General features: G+C 39.2%; 1 protein-coding gene across 12 annotated transcripts in view; it reads left to right on the top strand.

The window, feature by feature from the left end:
• plekha6 (pleckstrin homology domain containing, family A member 6) overlaps positions 1 to 24295 on the top strand; it is a 161565-nt gene that overhangs the window by 112389 nt on the left and 24881 nt on the right. For 9 of the 12 annotated variants that reach the window (XM_017694703.2, XM_017694697.2, XM_017694694.2 and 6 more), the window contains one exon: positions 7827 to 7927. In XM_017694703.2, coding sequence (XP_017550192.1) covers positions 7827 to 7927 — 101 coding nt within the window. Of the gene's footprint in view, positions 1 to 6927; positions 7406 to 7826; positions 7928 to 24295 lie in introns of those variants that run through there. The other 3 variants (XM_037532462.1, XM_037532460.1, XM_037532461.1) reach the window with 2 other exon arrangements.

Below are 24295 nucleotides of genomic sequence, written 5' to 3' on the forward strand. Positions count from 1 at the left end.
CCTGTTCATATTGTCCATTTGTCAAAATTAAGCTGGAAAATCAGCCTGATTTGAATTACATTTACCGTACGTATATTCACCTATTCAGCCTATAACAGTTTGGCCCTGAACATTCATGTAAAGTTAATAAGGAGTATTTCAACTCGGATTGCTTTTTGAATGAGGCTTGATATAAAGCAGACAGTAAGAACTGAGCATTCTTAAAGGCCAAGTAATGCATCTGCTTATTTCTGAGGGATAAAGTGAGGTTGGAAAATCGTCATGTAAAAATAATTTTTGACTGTTGATACATAGACTCACACAGGAAAAAGAGCAAAATACAAGAAACATGTAGGGAATGGGCCCATTCATATTACTGAATAGATAGCAGCTTCTAGAGTACCACCGTACCTGTTTTGGATTCACATACAGCAATTTTGTCCAAGGCTGCAAACTAATCATGGACCACTAATGGGTCCATTAATGGTTCTTTGCCGGGTCGGGCCTTGCTCCCTCGCTCTACTGTTTCTTTCTGCAGCTAAGCAGGCTTAATTATGCGTGGGAGTCCAGTGAGGCCTGTGGTGACTGCATGATTCAACCCTGTTGACTTTGCCTCAGTCTCTCTGGCTAATTGTCCATTCTGCCCCTCCTCTCTCCTCTCTGGTGGAGATCAGAGCCAGTACACTTCCTCTGCCCTTTAATTCCCAGTCTGGCCCAGTCAGTGGCCTCGTTAAAGGAATTTTAGCAGTTATACTCACTATCCACTGCAGACTGGGTTGAGAGGGAATCTCTTGGACATCACAGTAAAAGACTGTGTGTAAGTACCTTTTTCAGACTGTACTGAACACCTGTGCTTACACATTTAAATAATACAGCCTAGATATTAATGTCTTGGCATCGATACCAAAAAGTCCTATAATATAATATAAAAGGATCAAAAATGAAACAGAGTTAGATAGTGCTTCAGCAACCTGTATGTTATTAGGCCTATCAAAAACATGAAGTATTTTGATGAATTTCCAACTCATTTGACCCTTCCAGACACTTAAGCTGTACAAAAAGTTTTCCTCAAAAATGTGCCAGGTGTGTTGCCCTACAGAAAACCTGCAGAGACAGAAAATATACTCTACCATAGGTATATTAATGTGCCATAATAATCCAGTAGATTCCAACAGTTAAAGGGAATAAACATTGCATGTATATATTATTTAATGTGACTTAGCAGGCTGTTAAAAGGTTCTCTGTCAGTTGCCTTTTCCAAAACTGTGATTATTGCCTTTGCAGCTCTGTTGTTGGCTTACTTCTTTGATATCCTTTTTATAACGTTATGCCAAAGTATAGGTTTGAATGTATTTACATGCTTTTTTTTCCGGCAACTGTAGCATTTTGTGATCATATTTACTAGTCCAGCCTTCATATACACCGACTGGACACTTCAGTGTACACTTCCATGTGTCTACACTCATTTTATCAGCTCTATTTATAATTTTGTATCATTTTGCACTTTGTAATTCTGCAATTAGTCCAATGTACCAATGTAGTCCATCTGTTTCTCTGCATACTTTGTTAGCTCCCTTTTATCCTGTACTTCAATGGTCAGAACCCCCAAAACCCTGACTGGTGTGTTAGTGTGTGTTGCACTGATACAAGTGGATCACACACAGCAGTGTTGCTGGAGTTTTTAAAGTGTTTTATTTTAGTGTTACTGCTGGTCTGAGAATAGGCCACCAACCAACAATATCCAACCCAAAGCGTTCTGTAGATCCTGTGCATCCATTGACCACTGATGAAGGACTAGAGGATGATCAACACAAACTGTACAGCGACAGATGACCTACTGTCTCTGACTTTACCTGCAGTACTGAGAATGATCCACCACTCAAATAATACCTGCTCTGTGCTGGTCCTGTAGGAATCCTGACCAATGAGTGCACCTATATGCTAAGTGAAGCTGATAATAGAGACAGAGAGCATAGATACAAGGTAAGTGTAGATGACTCTGAAGCACTTGTACCCTTCAGAAATGAGTAATTTAGTGTACATTGCAATTAAAGTATAGGTATATCAGTCTGGCTTAGTACCATCACATTGTGCTTTACTGTTACCCATATTTTTTTATTTTTAATGAAATATTTGAAAACACAGTTTAATGAAATGCAGTTGGACTTCACTTAAGTCCAACTTAAGTCCAACTTAAGACTTCACAATAAGTGAAATCATTTAAATCTGAATTCGGTTTATCTTTGACTGCACAACTTCTTCAACAGACTTTACAAACTATGCCTTAAGGAAGTTATTTAATTATACAACTAAAGTGCCCTCAATGGTAGAGGAAACTCACTGCAGGAGCCCACAGTCTCCTTTCCTTCCTCAGTTCAATGGCTTCCCAGGACACGCTGGTCATTTATTTGGAATCACATTCAGTGAAAACAGAGCGTTTGGCTGTCGTCTGTGCCGTCTCCTTTCGGCTGCTTTAATTTCCTGGCAGTGGAGCAGCATTTGGATTCAGATCGCCCAGCATCGCCTTATCACCCCGCTTCCCTCTCTCCAGCTGTGTTGTGGAAAAGGCATAGGGAGAATGTGTGATGGAGCAATTTAACGCCTCGCCTGCCATTCTTGCAGTGAGGAGTCATTGAAAAATGGGCTGCGTTGGTTTGTCACTGCAGATATGCCAGCAAGAGAGAGAGAGAGAGAGGGAACAGGAATTGTTAATCTGAGATGAAATAGCCCTGAAAGATGTGAAGAACAGATTGCCAGTAATGACTGAGTGTTGGTCATTAGGCCTAGTCTTGGAAAGGTTGCCCTGAGTCATGCTTGTTATGTCTGATGACTCCTCAAATCTCAGCCGTTGACATGTGTCACAAGCTGATCTCAGATCAGTGTCAATGTTTAGCTGTTCAGCATGACCTGGTCTTCTCCTGGTCTTTGAAAAAGGAGTATTGGGTATCTGGCAAGCTCCTGGAGCCTAAACTTGTTGTAGAAAGTCAAAACAGCCCACACGCCTGTTAGGGTGTAAATATTGAGTTTAATCTGGCCAACATAATGCAGACAGACAGGTGGTGTTAGCTTGTTCATAGTCTACAGCTCAATGTATGAAACAGTTATAATTTATGTAACATTGCTCTAACGATTAAATGAAATTAAAATTCAAAATTCAGATGTTCCCTGTGGGCATAGCAGAATTTTATTATTAATTTGTTTTCATCCAATAAGAAAAATGACTGTATATGGTTTTGTTTTAGGCTGCATATTATTTAATACTTAAAAAATACATTTTAAACAGTTATTAATAACATGTCAGGTATGATGAAAGATGATGAATGTACACTTTTCTACAAATTAATTTACGCCATTTCCACATTTCTGCTTTTCTTAATCTGGTCTCGGTCTTGACTCATACTTTCCTACTACAGAGTCTTGTTCTTGACTCAGACTTAATGTGCCCAGAACTTGGTCTTGCCTCGGACTTGTCTCAAGTGGTCTTGACAACAGCGCTAGATGAATAGTGCACTGATATTTAGGTTATTCCGAAAATGAAGGCGTTAATTTGTCATGGACCAGGTCATGCTGTTTTCTGCCTTGCTATTCTTGTGTCCTTGTTTCCTTGACTCTCACCCCATATCATGTATGTCAACCTGTGTACACTGAAACCCCTCCTTGTAATCATCACCCTGCAGCTGTGTCTCGTTAGGTGTCTGTGCTTATGTATCCATTGTTTTGTCTTTGTCCTCCTCTGTGCATTGTTGATGATTTGATGTTTTCCCTCATTGCATTGTTTGTTTTTTACTCTCTGTTTTTCAGTGTTTGTCCAGTTTGTTCTGTCAGGTTTATCACTTCTTGTGTGGTTTTACTTTGCCTTTGTTTCATTTATGGAATTTCTCTGCTCACCATTTCAACCTGCACCTTGACTCCTAATAAGTACATTACTTAATTGTGGTGTAGCAAGACTTACTACCATTGGATTTGGTAGGGAACTCCCTTGTTACGCCCATATGCAACCAACTGACAGAATGCATTCATATCTGTTGTTGAACAACTGTAAAGACATTGTTAGGATGTGATTATGTGGATATGTTAGACCTTTAAATGGTCAGGACCTGCCAGTGGATCCAGAATTTATGCACACATTTTTGTAATCCAGAATGACCCAGGCAGATTGGATAGTAGTACATCTAGTTATTTAATAAAATGGCTTGGAATGTTTATGCTACATTTAAGTTATTTTTTCAGTTTCAGGAAGCAGAAAACAGCAGAAAATTACACAGAATTCTCAAAAACATATGTATATAATAACAGTTTTCCACAGTTTCCACAGTCCACAGTTTTTTTTATTACAGATTCCATTCTTTCTGACAGACTTGCTTGACATTTTTTCACACCGCCAAATTTTAGTCTTAGAAGTTGGTTGTTTTTCATGATCCAAGTAATCCCAAACACATCCAATGATGTTGAGATCTGAGGAACTGGAGTGGTCGGTCCCATTATTCTGAGAAAGTCAGCAGCTTTTTTTTTGTGTGTGTGTGTTTTTCCCTTTCTCAGTAATGGATTTGTCTAGACAGATACACATCCTTTCAAACCCATAATGCTGAGTTGTTGATTTTCTACTATCTCTTCAAGACAAAAGCTTTAAATACTGTTTGGTGATCAGATGGTGCCCGTTTTGGTGGTCTATCAGGTCTTGCATGGTTGTTAGGAGTCCCATTTCTTTGTATCTTTGTATCGGAAACTTTTTTTTCCTTTGGCTTTCCCTTTCCTTATGCAAGTGGATTATCTTACATCTGATGTCCTCTGAAATATCTTTTATATATACAGTATCTGTATTTAATTTCTGGCTTGGCTGGAAATGAAATTAGTGAACGGAGGATTGAGTAGCCGACGCCTGAACATGCCAGCTGGAAACGTTAAGGGATTAAATGAGTTTGAATTGTTTGAATGACTTCCTGTTGTTTCTTTTTAAACTGCTGTCATTGTAGTGATTGGTTCCTTGACACATCATCAAATGAAATAGCGTGTAGACCCGTGCGTATGCTTGTTTAAGTAACAGGTGTGTGGACTGCATGTGCTGAAGCGTCAGTGTGACACAAGGTCTATAATTTGAGGAATGCATGTGTAAAAGAGTGTGTGTGAAGCAGTCCTGCGGTCTCCAAGGGCGTGAACTGCTTAAGCACAATAAACATTTTTTTCCCCTAGGCAGGTTGCTGTTATCTTTCAACTGACACAACCGGACGATTTTCTGTACCTGAACTAATAATTGTCTCCTTTTCCTTCGGACTGCTGTTTGTATTTATGTCGCGCCTGAGGTTTTGTGTGTTCGTCTCTTCAGTTACAATGTAATGGCGAGTGCAGCATCATAAATTATAGAATGCTTTTTACTATTTATTTTTTGTGCTTTAGTTCATTGTTTTTCTGCCTGCCTTTTGTGTGTTGTTTTTTGTTTTTGTGCAAGTCCTTTTTACAAAAGATCCTTAGATACTACTGCACTTATATGGTAAGGGTAGCTGATAAAATGGACAAACAGTGTAGATACTTATAGTGCCTTTAGCTACTTTAAGGTGCCCCCATTGCTGACACAGGCGTTCGATTACACAGAGACAGCTTGCTGAAATGCCATAGAAAAGCATTGGAAACACGACGGTGTGCTCTGAAGTAGCTTCATATGAGCTTAAAGTGACCATGCCCAGTTCCAAGAGTCAACTAGAGGGGTATAAAGTGCCCCAGCAGTGGCTTGTGATATATTGGATCCCTATGCAATGCCTTTGAGATTTAAAGTTGACCATACAGTACCTGCTTCAGCTAATCAGCCCTTCATTAAATTAAATCAGATGTGCTGATGATGGAATTTAACAAATCCATGTAATGGTAGGAATGCAAATAGTCCAACAGTTTAAGAACAGCGTTTCTCAATGTGCAATTGCAAGGAATTTAGGGATTTCATCATCTACAGTCCATAATATCATCAAAAGATCAGAGAATCTGGAGAAATCTCTGCAAGTAAGCAGCAAGGCAGAAAGCCAACATTGAATGCCCATGACCTTCGATCCCTCAGGCAGCACTGCATTAAAAACCGACATCATTCTGTGACGGATATTACCACATGTTCTCAGGAACACTTCAGGAAACCATTGTCATTGAACACAGTTCGTCGCTCCATCTACAAGTGCAAGTTAAAACTCTGCCATGCAAAGCGAAAGCCATATATCAACAACACCCAGAAAAGCAGCCGGCTTCTCTGGGCCCGAGCTCATCTGAGATGGACTGATGCAAAGTGGAAAAGTGTCCACATTTCAAATTGTTTTTGGAAATCATGGACGTTGTGTCCTCCGGGCCAAAGAGGAAAAGGACTGTCCGTATTGTTATCAGTGGAAAGTTCAAAAGCCAGCATCTCTGATGGTATGGGGGTGTGTTAGTGGCCATGGCATGGGTAAGTTGCATGTTAAATGCATGTTAAAATTTCAGTTCTACTTTTCACTAAAATGTGAAAAGTACTGATCATACAATCTGTAATGAAATACTGTATATTAAATTAGAAATGCATCAGAAAGGCAGAAAAGAAACATTTTCCCTAGTGGTCTCAGACTTTTGGACCCCACTCTATTTGGTCTTGTACTGCCACTATACAAAAACTGACGCTGTCTGTCTGTGTGTTTGAGTGAGCTGGGCGTTTTTGTTTACACTCACGTGTGTGTGTGTGTGTGTGTGTGTGTGCGTGTGTGCGTGTGATTGAGTACTGGCTTTGTGTACTGATAGCTGGAGCAGGTAAAGTACAGTTGGCTGCAATCCAGAATTCCTGCAACACTGAGTCACACGGCTGATAGTTATCTCTCTCTCCCTCTCTCTCCCTCTCTCTCTCTGTCTCTCTCTCTCTCTCTGTCCACTTTGTCTGTATGTGTCTCTCTCCCTGTACTGCTTTTCTTGCTTTTCTTACTCATATACTGCACAACAACCCCCACCCCCTCTCTCTCACTTGCTCTCTCGCTCATTCTCACTGACACACGCTCTTCTCTCAGTAGCACCCATTTCCACAGCGGCAGCAGCAGCAGCAGCAGCAGCAGCAGCACACGGCCCTGGGGAGCGAGAGAGAGAGAAGTAGGGAGAAGAACAAGCCCTTTTGGCCACCCGCCCTGCTCGCTCCCACGTTTAAAAATTAACAACCTGCTACATTATTTAATCAGCCGAAGTGCCTCACTCGTTCTCCCCTCTTTCTGTTCTCCTCTCTGTCACTCTCAGGCTGTTGTTACCGCCGCTTAGCCCTGGACCGTCGGACTAAAATGGATATCTATTATGGGATTCACCTACAGTTTCTTTGGATTTTGCTTTGCCATTATCTGTTAACTACATCGTTGCAGCTAAGAGGAGCACCTGCTCTCACCGGACAGTGACTGTTGTGGAACTGTGTTTTTGTATATAACAGCAAACCTCTTATCCTGTAGGTTGGAATTATCCACTGCTGATTTAGTCTTTTTTATGCATTTTGAGCAGTATATATATATATATATATATATATGTTCCTGTAGGTTGGAATGGCATTTAATGTTTGAAATTGTCACCTTTTTGTGCATTTTGTGGAAAATTCCACAAAAAAAAAAATTTCACATTTGTTTTTCACTGGAATGTCCATGGCTGATTCAGATTCTAATCTTTTATGCCTGTTGAGGAGTATTGTCACATTACCATATGCTGGAATGCCAGTTGACAATTGAAATCCAGATTTTTTGATGCATTTCATCGAATATTTTCATGGTGCTGTAGGTAGTGATGTCCTTTGCAAATTCCTGTTCTTATTTTTCTTTATGTTTACATGCCCCTAAGTTTACTTTTTGTTTTTCTTCCATTTTTACTCTATTCAGATGACAAGGAAGAAGTAGTCTTGGGCAGCCTTCCTCTCCTCAGCTTCAAGATCGGGCCAGTCCAGGCTTCGGACAACATCAGCCGCAAGTTTGCCTTTAAGGTGAGTGAGTGCTGGGTGCTTGGTGGGTTGAAGAGTCAGCGACAGGGCTCTGTCAGTGGAGTGCTGTGATGCTAAGAGGGGGTTGTGTATGATAGTAGTAGCGAGTTGTGAAGTGAGGATAGTATTATTTCATCGTGTAAAATAATGGCTATTAAACAACATGTTTGGCATCCTGACAAAACCACATTAGTCTATATTTAAGCTTGTGGTGTCATACACATAAACACGAGGGTGAGTGTGGGCTGTATGTGTGTATTTGGGCCAGCGTGTGCCAGAGGAGTGGATGCACTGTCACATTCTATTCTGATCTCTGGGGACTGGCTTTGGGATGTACTCAGATGTGCAGTGTAGCTGTCTACGCTCTACTACTTCTGGGGCTTAGTGCTATTTCATAGTACACACTATGCAGTATGCACTATTTTAGGCTGCAGGGGTAGACAGATATAAACATTTTGTACTGGCCATTCAGGTTGCCAGAACAGTCTGAATTGCCCAGACTGAAACTTGAAACAAGTTTATCTTATATGGGTCATTCTAACAAACTGGTAAACGACTTGTAGCTTGAATTTTGACAAAAATCCTTTTGCTTTGAGCAATTTTATACCTTATTATAATATTTTGCATTAAAATTGCATTGCATTGTTTTGAAAAAGAAAGTTGTAGTGACCGTGATGGTCCTATATGTCATTGTGGTCAGCCCTGACGTTATCTGATGTGGATTATGTACTGTTTAGCTACTGTAATAATAGCTTCTCCTATAATGCCAGCCTATTAATAAACTTAAGCCAGTGAAACAGCATCCATGATGCAGCATGGCTCACCTTGGCATGGGAGACCCCCATGGTCACCACACCATCATACTAGCTGTCACGGTTTGTTGAAAGGGAAAAAGAACAGCAAAAAATGTCTCCAATGCAAGTGGCCATTCGGGTTACTGAGTATACATTTTTAGTGGCCAAAATGTGAAACGTGGCCAAGGGGAAGAGGCAGTAGACAATGCCCACCCCTGCTTAGCTTTTTTTTATTTTGCGTAAACAAGTTTTGCTGGTGTATGCTGAAGACCTGTCATGCTGCTTGTTTGTTTCCTAGTCCTGATCCTGGTATGAAAATTTGAATGTTTTCCCTGTTCTTACCACACCCATTTTCAAGAAGAGCCAATGAATTGCATCAAGTGTTTTGAAGCAGGGAAGACACTCAGAAATGCAGTGCACCTTGAGATTGGGTGTTGTTAATGCATGGAATGTACGTAGCTATTCCAGAGATAGATAGCATAGCCTGGACTTACTCAAGTAAAAGTAGTCTAGCAAAACCAACTTGAATAGGAATAAGTACCTAGGAAGTACTACAGAGAACTGGATCCCTGCTTTGGAGCTAATTACAACCAGCATCTGTCAACATATGAAGTGACGTTTGTAAAATATGTTTTTCTCTGTTTAGGATCCTTTTGGTCTAACATAAAATGCTGACATTTAAAAATGACCATGTGCTAAAGCAGCTAAATAAAACAAAATAGAATCCTAGAAATGAATCTGTTAAAATATGTATATGTCGTGAATTTCATCTTCTGTAAAAGAGTAGCGATGGAGTATCCATTGGCAGATATTATTGGAAAACGTGTTACATGAGACTCCAGGTGTGTTCCATGAGCTGCCTCAGCGTGTGAAGAATGTGAAACTGTTTATAGCGCTAGGTGCTGTTTTAGGCTTTGGCCCCTGGCTGCATGGGTCTCTCGGGGATAGGGTGGAGCTTTTAGCAGGTCTGCACAGGTTTTTTTCTAAGGTGTAGCTGTTTTACTCAACGTATAGCAGAGTGTTTAAGCTGTACTCAAGGAAAAACCCAATGTTGATGACCTTTGATCTGGCCTTTGAAGGGTCAGAGGGGTGCAGAAGGGCCTTGTCGTCATAAAAGTGAGCCATTTAAAGCTGTTTATACATTATACATTTTACAACTACCTAAAAACATCATGTTTGGTACCAGGCCTGTTTTTTTTTTCTCTCTGTTAAGGGCATAAGCCCACACTTTAAATCCGAGTCTGTTTCAGCTGTTTCTGTACCATACAACTGACCCCCAGTAATCAGAGGTAGACAGATACTGGTCCTTTGGGCCACCAGGCCAATGAACCTTGCAGCTAAAATTCAGAATTTGTGGCCAGAATAATAGAAACATATTTATTGTATAATAGTGATGGCACTGACTGATAAATCCACTAGTCTTCACTCTGGGCAGCAGGCAACTGGTTGAGAACAGTCCCTGAAATGCAGCTATGATGTTAACAAGCAAGAGGACAAAACAGGAGAGATCTGCTAAATAGCCTAAAGTACTTTATTAGTGTGGAAATATTACATAAATAAAAAAATGCTACTCTAAGCTGTACATGACTGTGCTTAAATAAAGTCTCCTTAACTCGCCAAATCAATTAGGGGGCAGTCGTGGGCTGGAGGTCAAGGAACCAGCCCTGTGACCAGAAGGTTGCCGGTTCGATCCCCTTGGCTGACAGTCCATGACTGAAGTGCCCTTGAGCAAGGCACCTAACCCCCAATTGCTCCCTGGGCACCGTGGATAGGGCTGCCCACTGCTCCGGGCAAGTGTGCTCACTGCCCCCTAGTGTGTGTGTTCACTAGCACTAGGTGTTTCACTGCACGGATGGGTTAAATGCAGAGGTCTAATTTCACAGTGTGCAAACACAGTGACAAATGGTTGTAAATTCTTCTTCTATTCTAATTCAGCAATAACTTCTTAAAATGGCGTTGCATGAATGTTTCTTTGTTCAGTGACAAGGCCTAAATCTTGCTTTAAAGGCATGTTGATGCAGCTGTATGCTACCAACATTAGAGCTTGACATAAAATCATCAAAAACAAATCTGTTGGACTGATAAAACCAGTGTATGGCAGTGTGGATAACTACAGCCAGCTTAATTTCTCTGTGAGAGGAGAGATTGTGACTGGTGATTTTAGCATGCAGTTTACATCAAACTGTCTGTGTAACCCTGAATGCTTGTGGTTTCTACAATACACACTAGATTCTGACACTTAAAACTAGATTTTGCCACCCAAGCTGCTACTAGCAAGGTACTAACAAAATAAAGCAGATGCTCAGAAAACTCACATTTTTAAATTCGGTAAGGAGAATTGGTCAGTCACTCTGACTAGTCAGATAGTAAAAGCAACTAGCCCCTATTCTATATACATTGTATTTACATTGAACAAATATGCTTTAATCCCAAAAATTCATGTGGTATTGCTCTGAAAAAATAAATATCTATTAAAATCTTTGACATCATGTTAGATATAGTGGTGGTTACAGTCAACAAATTCCTTCTAAATCAGTTTTGATGCAGTTAGTTTTGTGTCTGACCAAGCAGGCTCTGGATCTCTCAAGGTAAAAAGACGTTTTTGTTATTAGTGGTTGATATTTGGGAATGTGTGAATTTGGGAATTTTTTAAATGGGGGGAAAAGTATGAAAAGGCTTTGCGTTTTTAGTGGACAAAGTGTGAAATGTTGTGGTCAAGAGCACAAGACAACAAGCAATGTTGACCCCAGCCAGTATAATAATTTTTGTTTTGTTTTGTTGCTTAGAAAAGAACAGAAAACATGGCGACCCTTATAACACCCTTAAAATAGAAGCCAAAGGGCAGATGCTTCAGCAACATTGTAACCATTGTATCCATAATCAAATGTATGCAACATATACAGATAGACATTTGGTTTTAATGTCCCCTCAAAGTTTTATTACACACTTCTATAACTTGAGAATGCCTCAAGCAGTTTGCATTGAAGTCCCTGTAGTTACTGAATAATAAGGGGTTAATATGTACAGTACATCATGATGAGCTAGACATGAATTGTGTTATGTTATAAAAACAACATTGACTCATCTTCAGCCCATATGGTGAAATCACATCACTATAATCTTGAGAGTGTTCCCTGTGTATGGTTGGTCAGTGTAGTGGGTAACACCTCTGCCTTCTATGCTGTAGACTGGGATTCAATCCCCACCTGGGTAAAACACCCTACACTACACCAATAAGAGTCCTTGGGCAAGACTCCTAACACCACCTTCACCTACCTGTGTAAAATGATCAAACTGTAAGTCACTCTGGATATGAGTGTCTGCCAAATGCCATAAATGTAAATGTGTATGGCATATGTTAATAAACCATGACTAAAACGGATATGATTCCATGTTACAACACCCAGGCAGCATTTTTCAAACTTGTCTCTGCGCAGAGTTAATAATTAAGCAGGACACTATGCCTTGTGCTTGTGTGTTTGGGTTTAAACTGTGTACAAAGAGCGAGTGGTGTGTTCGCTCAGGCATAGTCAAAGTGGCTTTGACAGCGAACGGTTCCTCGTCTCGGGTTGCCTTTTCAGTAACACCTCCAGCACCTCTGGCATCTGTGCACCTTTCTCTCTTTCCTACCATTCAAGCTCCTTTTCCACAAGGTAACGTCTCCTGTTCTATCCAATTCTGGTCAAGCGCTGTGTAACCAGAACTAGAGATCAGCCCGTGGCCATGAAGGATTTGTTTGCTCTTTTTTGAATAGCTAGGATATCTCATTTCTAACAGTGATATTTCTGTGCTGGTACTGCATGTTGATCATTTCATTACAATGTTACTTTCAAAAGCAGTCCCAAAATCCATGGGCTGCCACTGTCAATTATGTTGATGATTAATCATAATCAGACTCTTAAAAAAGTCTAATACATAAAAGTTATGACAAATGATACAGAGCATTTCAAAGATTCCAGCTGGGAGAAGATAAACAAGGAAGCTTTTTAAAAGACTCATTATTCTATTAGAACCCACCGGAGGGTCCTATTATTTCTCATTCCTGTAATTTGAGAATAATTGTCATTTTGTACTGTTTTCCATATCATTAGTGATTAATAATCCCTAAGATTTAATATATCAGGGGTTTTAATGGGAGACTAGGGCCCATCCACTATGAAAATATCACTGATACCAGTTTTGAATAGCTAAACGTTCAGATAAGTGATAAAAAAATAAAATAAAATAAAAATGAACTTTTAAAAGTTTAGAATCTGTGTTTTCAATAATAAAAGACCAAACTGATTGCAGATAAATGTAAAATGAGTCCTGTGCAGCTTCAGTTTCACACAAATTGGTAGGAAGCTTTAAAAAGAAATGAAGAAATCTTAGAAGTGTTTGGAATAATAGACAAAGTCGTAGAAACTGTATAACATAAAAAAAGTTTTAATAGTAGTGGAGCTCAAAACAAAAGGCGGATAATTTAACTGAAAATAGATTATTACAGTATGTCATTTATCATTGGGTGTTTAAATATTGAATAACACATCTAAAAACACCTCTTGGGGAATGATTTGCAATATTTAAATCCACATTGCATTAGTTACTAGTTTATAAAATAACAAAAAAAGTTAATATGGCAAAGTGTTGAATGCTAATGTATAAAACAGTATGATGAAAATTGCATTTAAATACAATGCAAGGGTTTGGGCAGCCTTGGTCACATGACATTTTGTTCATTTTCCATGTCAAAATAAGTTCCTCTACTATGTTGATTATAACATATTGGAGAAAAAAATACAAAATGTGGCCTGTACAGAAGTTATGGCACATTTTAATAATTGAATTTAATTATTATATGTTCTGGGTTTTTTTTGTTGTTGTTTTTTTTTCCAAATTCCTCCCAGTCGCCGGTGATTTGTTTGGAATATGTATTTTATGATTCTGTAAAACTAATGGTGGCAGCCATAATGTGTGTAATGGAAGGGAATGGTAGATTTAATTTTTTTCCCTGCAACTGATCATAATGAAGTCATATTATGGGTAAAAACTCTGGGAGAAAACATGGCATTGTAGTAAGTAGTTATGTAGTCCAGTAAGTCCATGCTTTGCCTACACTTGCTTTGCCCCAGGCACATCTTCTGAAGGCATACAAAATATATTACACTGCTGTTCTGGTTGCTGGGTTGCTGACTGTGTGGTTTGTTCCTTTTTCTTTCTTTTACTCTCCCTGCAGTCTTTTTTATTTTTCTCTCCACCACTCTGTCTGTCTCTCTCTCTCTCTCTCTCTCTCTCTCTCTCTCTCTCTCTCTCTCTCTCTCTCTCTCTCTCTCTCTCTCATTCTCTAATGAAACTCTAAGAATTACACACATACACACATAGGAGCCCCGTCCTCCCCGGAATAGTGCTACTTGAATATTGATGAAGAGGGGTTGCGTAACTGCAGTGAGGCTGCATCTTAAACTGATCTGAAGCCGAGGCTGCTCCTGTTCTCCTTTTCTTAGGTACTACTGACAGTCCTGTGCATTACATCATAAATCTCATATATCCTTTTATATGGTCAAAACTGAAACCAACTCCAGTAGTTTTAGTTAAACAGTGCCTTGCCCATTCATATAATCGTCGATCCTGAATTGTCAAATCTAATGATCAGTTCTCGATAGGACTAAAATAAAAATAAAAGTCAAAATTTGATTATTTACAAAAACAATTTAAAAATGCTTATGTCCTGAAACTTCTAAAAGTTGTCTTCTAAAAGTTGGCACTAGTAGTGTTAATAATAATATCACACATGATGGCTACCAAGCACATGGACATTACCATGCCATTTGATAGTTGAAACAACTGATGGTTTTGGCTTTATATAAAAATAATTGCAAACATCTAAAGGAACTCTGTTGTCTGAATGAAACAACATTTTTGCTTAAGAAGTTAAATAGCACTAATGAGCAGAAATCAGGTGAGGGATGTAACTGAATGGCTGCTTTAGATGGCAGACTTTTTCTGAGACGCTAACGCTCCAGATGAGGTTGCTTTGTGGCGTTGTAAGAAATAATCATATAATGCTGATGCACTCATAAGGTAGTGAAGGAAAATGCTATTTGCTTGTCAAAGCGTTGCTATGCTGTAGCCACGATAACACTGGTGTGGAGTTTTTTATGCATCAAATATAAATATAAATACCAATATAATACCAGTCAAATATAAATACCAATCATGTTGAGACCACCAGTACATAATGTTGACTTAGAAATCTGGCATGTACTTTTTTCTTTGCATCTCAGAAAGTAATACATTTCAAATTCAAAAATGTTCAGTTATTATGTGCCTAGCTGACAGCTCTAGTTCTGAATTATGAAATGTCTTGAAAGGACATACAGGAATTATTTTTCGAAATTCCTGCATAATTGGTTAAAATGTAAAAAAAAAAAGTTTTACAGGGTGGGTAAATGTGAAATGTGCTTTTCTAGAGAAAGGTACAGAGTCAGAATTAAATCTACATTGAATTCAAAGTGGCAATGATAGAAATCAGTTGTCTGAAGCATTAGAATGTGTAAGAGTTGTGGGAGGATGCATTTACGTTTTGCTATTTTTATTAACTGAAACCACAGTAGTATAGTGTATTCAAGTTTACTGTTTTTAATGAGAGTGAGGGATTCAATACTCTCAGATGAATAGTCTCTGTAAAGAACATGACATTTCTCTGGAAATGACACTGAGAACCTTAAAACTGACTGAAATTACTGGCCAAGTGGCCTATCAGTGATATACTATCCAGGACCTTCATGGACAGTCACGTCATAAAGGATCCCAGGGTAGGAGTGCTGATGGATCTGTTTTTGTGAATGAGACTGGTATAAACAAGAGAGCAATCTGATCCCAGAGCCCTCTTGCACTCATGCTTTACGGTCACAGACCCAAAAAAACAGGTCTTATCCCAGAGCATGATCCCACGGGAAGAAGACTGATAAGAAACCAGTTACATCTTGCTTGTGTCCGACAGCAGTCTGTACTGGGTTTATAACACATTCCTGAACTCAGTGGTACAGGCCTACATAGTAGCATTGAGAGACTGACGGGTGCTGCTTCATGTTATAGATACTATAGTACCAGGTGTAAATGGATCAAGAATACAGTTTTGTTTGCCAACCAGCTCGGCAGATTGCTAACAGGCTAACAGGCTCCTCCACTGGTATTCAGGTACAGGCTATAAATTTACATCTTTAAAAGCTTCAAATGTCAAAACGGCCATAAAGAATGTTAAACACAGTGTGGGTAGATCAGTCATAGCTTAGCGCTAACATAACATTGAAAAACCAATTGATGTGCTAATGCACAAAAAAGCTGCTCTACATAGATTACTGCTGCTCCATGAACTGCTCACTGTTCCCATGCTTTATGCTCATACAGGTTGTGTTAGACGGTGATTACAGGCAGAAAAGTCAATAGCAAATAGTTTTTTGTTTGGATAGTTGACCACCAGTCATTTAAAAATTCAGATATTCACAGAGCAAAATGGTCAACTTCTTTTTATTAGCTAAAGTAGGAACAGCTAAAAAAGTAATGTAGTGCCCATGGCTTACACTATGTATGTTAAAAAATCAAGTCTGAAATAATTTAAATATATCGGCCAAATGGTGATCACATTAAGAGCAGAAAATCTACCATTTCCGATTTTGAACCATTTTGATTATACACCCCTACCTATCAACATATCAAAAAGGTGTGCATGTACAGTGTTGTGCAGAAATCTCAACAACTAAATATTATAGCATTTTTTCAGTATTTAGTGTGTCTCTGTGCCATTATTTCCATTATTTTTCCACACTTTCCACGTTCAGTCTTAGAAGTTAATTGCATAATTACATTAGGAATTTGGGGGTGGGTTTTAGAGGGATAGTTCCTTTGTTTGCAGTGTATTTCTGCACGATCTAGCACAGGTGTGTATTCTCTAAAGCTTTAAGTGCTTTTGTCTGATATGACAGTTTTGGTCTGTTAGGTCTTGTTGTATTTTCTCCATATTTTTATTAACATTTGTCATTTAATAATCAATAATTTAAACTCCAGTTTTGGAAACGACTTATTTTTCTTACTTTCCACTTTTGTTACATGTATTATATCAAACCTTCTTAGAAGTATCAGCTGAAAAATGAAAAACTTTCTCTATATTCATGTACAGACAGAATAACCATGAACAGCTTGATCTTTGGGCTGGGAATCTGGATTGCTGCATTGCTTGTCTTATAGGTAAAGCCTTTCTGGCCTGCACAAGGTACTGTTTACAGTCACTGCTTTCCCAGGGTTAGCCTTGCTTTTTGTTTGCTGGGTACCTTGGTTTGCGTGTGGGAGTGAGCCTTTGCTCCTGTCGGCCACGTGGGCAGTGTGTGTTCACTCAGTATGAAGCTGAGACCCCCGTGCTCTCAGACAGCGCACTGACAGTGAATAAGGGTGTGTGCTCGTGTGTATAGCAGACAGAGGAGACTGAGCACACACATGGAATCATCTGCTCTCAAAGTTGCCTTGTCATTATTGGTTGCAGTAATCAGTAATTATCCCAGGCTTGCCTCCATATTCTTGTTGCTGTTTGTGCTTGTGTGGCCGACTGCTTTGTCAACACGTTAGTGGGCATCAAACAGAGTGCCTGGGCCTCCACCCCCTTTGCTGTGTTGAGTGTCTGAGAGTTTTTCCATTAGGACCTGACTAATTTATCAGCTAGTCAGTAATATTAGTCTGTTTTGAGATCATGCAGTTTTATCAGTATCAGGATACATCTCTCTGATAAAGCACAAATATTTAAAAATTTCATATTAGCCTCCTTCTTTGTCTTATAACTTATATCTGTTAAAGTAGGGACAAATTTGCAGACAAAACACCATTGGGGTTAAAACACCAAAAACAGAAACAAACCTTGCCCTTTAAAGTGGAATTCCACAGATGTTGTTCACAAGAGTGGTGATAGGGACCCAGACGTTTGCCTCTAAATGCTACCTGACAGAAAATGATAACATGAAGTTGTTCTGAAAAGGCTGCCTGATGGCTGACACACAAGGGTTTTGGTCTAAAGACTATTTTTGAAAATCTACTTCTAGTGGAGAGGTGCATGATGAGCATGCCAAGGCAAAATAGTACCCAAAATAGTACCACTATGTTACCATTATCAAAATAACATAAATACACATGTAGGTTCACTGATAGTTTTAGTAAGTAAATGGTTACATTCAGTTGTAGACCTCACTACCCCTGGTTCATATCACCACCACTGTAAAGACATTTGTGTTGTGACGTTTCTCTTAAGTGAGCCATTTCACATCAAACCACTCTCAACCATTGTAGAAATGTTCAAAAAAACTGTCCTTTATTTTGAGGATAACATAACACCAAACATTTTATGAGGACTAAAAACAACAGAAAAAAATTATATCTAAAATATGCCACCCACTAATAGCACATTACAGTGTTTATATAATGTAAGACTTTATGAGTTTGAGTTTATTATGGCTGTTGCCAACTGCCAATCACATCATTCACTGAAAGACTGCTTAACTAAAAGTATTGGAGTTTGGAGACATTTTTGGGCATGTCAAATTGTATCTGCTGATATTATCAGTTATCCGAATTTTAGCATCTCTATCAGCATTGCTAACAAAATTGTAATAATTGTCAGGCTCTACTCCTGTTTACCCAGAAGACCAGCAGTGTGGTTACTCATATTACCTGTTGTGCTGGGGCAGAATATACGCTGTGCAAGCTTCGTGACATTTGGTGAATGGGTGAAGCGAGTGTCGTGTGGCGTTGCAGTTTCCCCAGGCTGTATTTATCTACCCATCGCTCCAGTGTCTCCAGCCTTGGCTCTTATCAGAAGGCATCAGGATCAAACACAGGAGATGATAGTGTGTTACCCATGCATGGCTTAAGAAATATAACTATCTGGGTGGAGATATAGACAAAGACACAGAGAGAACTGAGAGACTTTTAGAGGTTGTCATGGAAGTGGGTCACCTCAAGGTCCACAGACATAGGCCTTAGCTGGGGACCACTGGCCAATTGCCCTTTTCCTACCCTGGGGAGGCTGTGCTGGAATACAAAAGCGCAGGATTCTGTTGGCACAGCCATATCTCTCAGAGAAACCAAGCCTTATTTTATTCCATTCTCCTCTTCTTTCAGCCTGATGTTTCCCTCTTACTATCTCTGTCTCTCAGATGGACTGACTGCAGTAATGTTCCACGAGAGGGGATGGCAGCTATCTGACAGATGCAGTTCAAGATATGACTGGTTTTTCATGACTTTGAAAGAGGAAAGGCTGGCATGACAAGCGAGGGAATGATTGTCTGAATTGCTTTAGTACTTTAGGGACTGATTGGAGGAAATGGTAGAAAAACGCAGGGGCAGACTTTTTGACTGGGAGTGAAATGATGTGAGTGATGGGACTTGTGTTGGAGTCCCCCAGTTTTTACACTGTGCATTTTTTTATAACATAGATGGAATGTATTTGTATGTTGTTCCAAAAAAAAAAACTGAAGTGGACTAGATTTTCCTCTTTGTAAGTGAGCAATTTAACCTGTTTTTAATGTAGTAGTGCAGTTTTCTATTGTGAAAGTTTGGGCCTGATTTTTGACATGAGGAAAGCTGCAGTCGTGCTGTCCATTTTATCTCACCTCAGCCATCTTTGTGGACAGGTGTGAATTGTGTTTACAGCAGGGGGTTCTCACCGCTACCCACTGAACCTCAATGCTTGCTAGCAGCTCAACACAGAGTCACATTTCACAGTTTATATAAATACAGTGTTAAAAAAAATATTTGACTCATTTTCCTTTCCACCAGCTACTAGGAAGCCTACAGAAAGGAGTTAAGGGACTGTGATGACAGTTGAGATTGACTGCGGAATAGGAGTGCAACTTTTTTGGCAGTGAAGGCTTTTTTTTTTCTTTGTTCTGTTCTTCAAATTCTTTCCAGCACAGCAGGTGTGTGGAGGTGAAAAGTCTAGACTTCTGGCCAAGTGGCCAGCTTACTGCGCTTCACAGGACAAATAAAACAGACATTAAGCAGGAATTAGCCTGAAGGGTGATTCTGATTAGGCATAGGACATTGTCCTTTAAGTCCAATGTAACTCCAAATCACCCAGAAAGAAATCATTGTCTGACTTCAGATACAGTCTGTATTTTTTATAATGCTATGTCAGTAACCCTGGTGCCAAGACTGGCTGTTTTTCTTTCAGTTCTGAATAGTTTTCTTGGACTTACAGCAAGCTGAAAGCTTCTCGAAGGGCTTTGGGCTTAAAGCATATAAAATGACTATTACACCCAGAAGATATGATTCATCGTGGCGTCTGGTATAGCACATTGCCATAAATGTCACCGCTGCCTCAGCTTTGTCCAAACGGCAGTGCTAATACAGGAAGGGTAAGAAGAGACTGGATTTCTGTCCAGGTGAAATGCGAAAACAGCCTTTCTTTCACCTCCTGGTGATGAAAAGATAGGGGTAGCGCTTGCTGTTGCCAAGGCCACACCTTGGTGCTGATCCCAAAGGAACAACAGAGCACTTGGCACTGCATGAGACAGCAGGTCAGACTCCAATTACCCCTGGCCTGCTTCTCCTTCTTTCATATGAGGAAAAATCTGATGCCTGGTTGCCATGGTTTGCATCAGCTGGTCTATTATAGGGAGCCAGTATAATATTCGATTGTGTACTTTGAAGAAAAGCAGGGTTGTGTAATGTAGCCTGTAATGATCTTCACCACTCCTGGTTATAAGCCTCCTAACAGCTTCAACTATGCACAGTACTTTAGGAAAAGCTGGTTTTGCTTTTGCTTTGGCTTAGATACATATCAGCTTGTTTATCCCTCTCGGCTAGGCATGCTAAGCATGCTAGGCCTCTGATTCGCCGGTGGAAAATATAGAGCACACAGTCTCGCAAAAAAATGTGCTCCTCTTGCATACACATGGGGACGTACATGCTGATTCTCTTCACAGCCTGGTGGTGACTGCTGTCTTTACTTAGGCTATAATTAAGCCCTGGTGCCTATATATAGAATAGCAGAGGGAAACAAGCTAGACACTGTCTTTTAAAGTTAACGGCTCTTGGATCATTTCTCTCATAAATGGAAGATGTAGCAGGAAGTGGATTTGTTTTGAATGTCTCTTCGATGAAGGCCGACATGGATGGGATGGGAGAGAGAGCCAGCAAAGGCGTAGTGCCAGAAAAAGATAATACAGACAGAATAAAAGATGACAAGTGACGTTTCTGGATGTTCACTTCTGACTAGCTCCGGTGCCTTTTTTACTTTGTAAACCTATTTATCTAAACACATCTTCATTAGTAAAAAATACATATTTGCCTAATAAAATCATGTATAGTGGGCTTCAAAAGTATGACACCAGTGGTGAGACTAAATTTTTCTTTATTTACATTTATTCAAAATTGCACATCTTTGTTGTTTATATTCAGGTTTAAATGAAATGGAAATCCCAGTTTTTCAATTTAGATGTTTAGACCCCAGTGTATCTCCAAAATTTTCACTTTTGCTGTAAGACTCAACTTGTTAACTGTTAATGCAATGTTGTTAATTAATGCAACGAGATTTTATCCAAAGACATTTTGGACAATTCCTATTCCTATTCATCTTGAAATGCTCATGCAATGTAAAGGGTAGCTGCTCTGCTACAACGATATAGAAAAATAAAAACCGGAAAGGTACTTGGGTTTAATGTGACAGCGATAATGTGCATCTTGCTACATTCAGAATGGATAAAATGGCAGTGTCTGACTCCATTATAGAATGTTATGGTAGTTATTAACCCACTACATTTTTGAATGTTCTTGCACAGTTTTGTCAAAATGCCAGTAATAATATGTGCACTCCAGCAAAAATGTCATACATGTATGTGAAACTTGCTATAATGATGTTAGTGTTAATAGGCAGTGAGGTGTGATGTATGTGACTGTACAGGATAGGGAAGGAGGAACTGTGGAACTGTGTGAGGAACAGCTAAAAAGATTTATTTATTGAATTACATTTTATTGCCATGTACATGCATTACAATTTGTTAATGTTTTAGAAGTGCACAGCATGCTATAATGAGCCAATATAATGTAACAAAGAAAGAGTTTTAGTTTTAGTACTAGTTTGCTTTGGAACATTAGTCTATATATCTCACAAGAACAACTTGTTTACAGATAATTGCAGAGAATCCACTGGCAGATCATTTTGCTTGTTTGGAGAAGTGGTGCAGCTAATTTTGCACATTTAGAAAAAGTATATAACATCATCTGACAGTGGAATGAGACATTTGTACTAGGTAAAATGGCTTACAGAAATAAGCTAATTGTAAACAGTCGGCAGAATTCAGATGTGTGCCGATAAAAAGGATAATACTGGTTTTATTATCACAAACCAAAATGTGGTCAAAGAACAGGCATGGGTCAAAACCAGAAAACGGCGAAAGATCACAATGGTGATCATAACACTAGGTGAACAAAACCAAAAAGGCAAGGCAAAAGATGTAGTCGATAAATCAGGCAAAAAGGTTCCAAAACACAGATCAAAAATTCAGGTCAAAGGAACAAGAGGGACAAGCAGAGTAGCAAACAAGGCAAAAAGTCGGGAATCAGAATAAAACAAACAGTACAAATGCTCAGTAAGTTCTCAAAGAAGCTGACTCTAACTAAAGCCCGGGCTTATAAACTACACTGTTCTAATCATATGACTTAGACACACAGGTGAAACCACTTAGTACTCTGGAGACTGTGAATACTGATAGGCGTGCACGAGAGCGTCAGAAGTCATGTGATCCCCGACAGGACTGTGGTTACAGGAAGCTATTTTAGATTCCGAGTCAGAAGGATGTTGTCATGTCAGATGATTTCCCGGAGGAGTCTGGGGAATGAAATCCGTTTCAGTCTGAAAGTTTGTCAAATGCATGATACTAATAAATACTGTAATACTCTTACAGCAGTCTCATAATTAGAAATATGACCTATATTGACTAGTTTTCTATATTGAAAGTTTTCACTTTCTTATTCATTTTTACCATTTTAACATTTTTATAAATATTTATATGAATGCATGACAACCTTTTATGAATGTGCTATGGTATCCATAGAAAGATACCCAAGCACCAAATATCAACTCAGTTTTACAAGCCCTGAAATGAACTAGCGCAGTTAAAGGAAGCAATGGAGGAGGCAATGTGTATAAGAACAAGAGCGGAAGCCTTTATACCTGCTCTTTAAAAATGTACAGTGGTATGAAGATGGCTTGTAGGAGTGTGGCAAGGCCAGCTGATTTCATGTGTGACCGGTTTTTCTTTAGATTCTCTAAGTTGAGCAACTGTGTGAATGCAAACACCTGAGATGACTTTTGTTGTGGCCCTCTGGCCCCTATCGATGTAGTTCCGTCATGGATGGACCGTATCTGAGCAAAAAGGAAAGCAACTAGTGAAGTGCATCTTGCATAGTTGTCTGAGGAAGATATGAACAGGAAATGAGACATACATGCAGATCAGTCGGTGGAGTGAGCATGAATCGTATGCTGGACTAGGATGCTGTGGGTTTTAAGTGGTGTTATTTTTGTCCAAGTGATTTGGAGTCATCTTGAGTGCAGCCAATCCTTTTAATGATCTACAGCATAGGAGTGAAAACTCTCTTCTTATTCTTCTGTCTGGTATCCTGTATAGTTTGCACAGTTGTTCTGTTTCGAGCCACACCTTGACATTAAACTTGTAGAAAGATCAGGATTACTTCTCTGAATGGATACAAATAGCTTCATTCAAAGTTAAGAACATTGCCCGTCTTGTTTTGCATGGAAAATACGCTAATGCTTCCAGAAGCTTATTTGTTCATGTGCTATAAAAGTGATTTGGCCACATCCCTATGGTGTAATTACACTGATTCATTCTGTATATGAAACTGCTGGCACACCCTCAGGTGACTAACCATAGCTGTTTTCATGATGTCTTGCTCAAGATTAATAGTGTAAAATGTAAACAGTACATACGATAAAATACATTGCTTAATAAGCCTGTTCTTGAAAGAAATGCCATATCTTAGTGAAGTTAATGCAAGGTCATGGTTGGAATATTTATGTCCTATTGTTTTTCAACCCATCAGTTTCTTCCATGTGCAGCGTTTAGTTCGAGAAAGTCTGTGTTGCCCCCATGTGGTGGAATATCTGAACTGCAGTGTGTGTGTGTGTGTGTGTGTGTGTGTGTTTAAACTTTGATTAAATCACCTGAATGAACTTAATCACTATTGAATTTGAAATTGTAAAATTTTTTCATAATTCAGTTGTTGAGATGTAAACAAGTTTGTTTTGATATAAAGTGGTGCATTGTAAAAAAAAAAGAAAAAGTATACAATTTATACAATCTTAAAAGTAAAGGTGCAAGAAATGGTCCATTTGTGCAATGATATAGAAGAACCACTTCTGTTTTCCTAAAGAATGTTTCAATACATAGTCCTGTAGAGAACCATTTTTGTAAATGAGATGTGCGAAGAACCTTTTAAATGAAGTAAAGGCAGTAGGAAGAACCCTTAAAGACCCATATCATGGAAAAAGCACGCTTTTTGCTATAAAGGGTTTAAAAGTTATGAATAAACATTT

This window comes from Pygocentrus nattereri, chromosome 21, assembly GCF_015220715.1.
Source record: "Pygocentrus nattereri isolate fPygNat1 chromosome 21, fPygNat1.pri, whole genome shotgun sequence".
NCBI classification, from domain to species: Eukaryota; Metazoa; Chordata; class Actinopteri; order Characiformes; family Serrasalmidae; genus Pygocentrus; species Pygocentrus nattereri.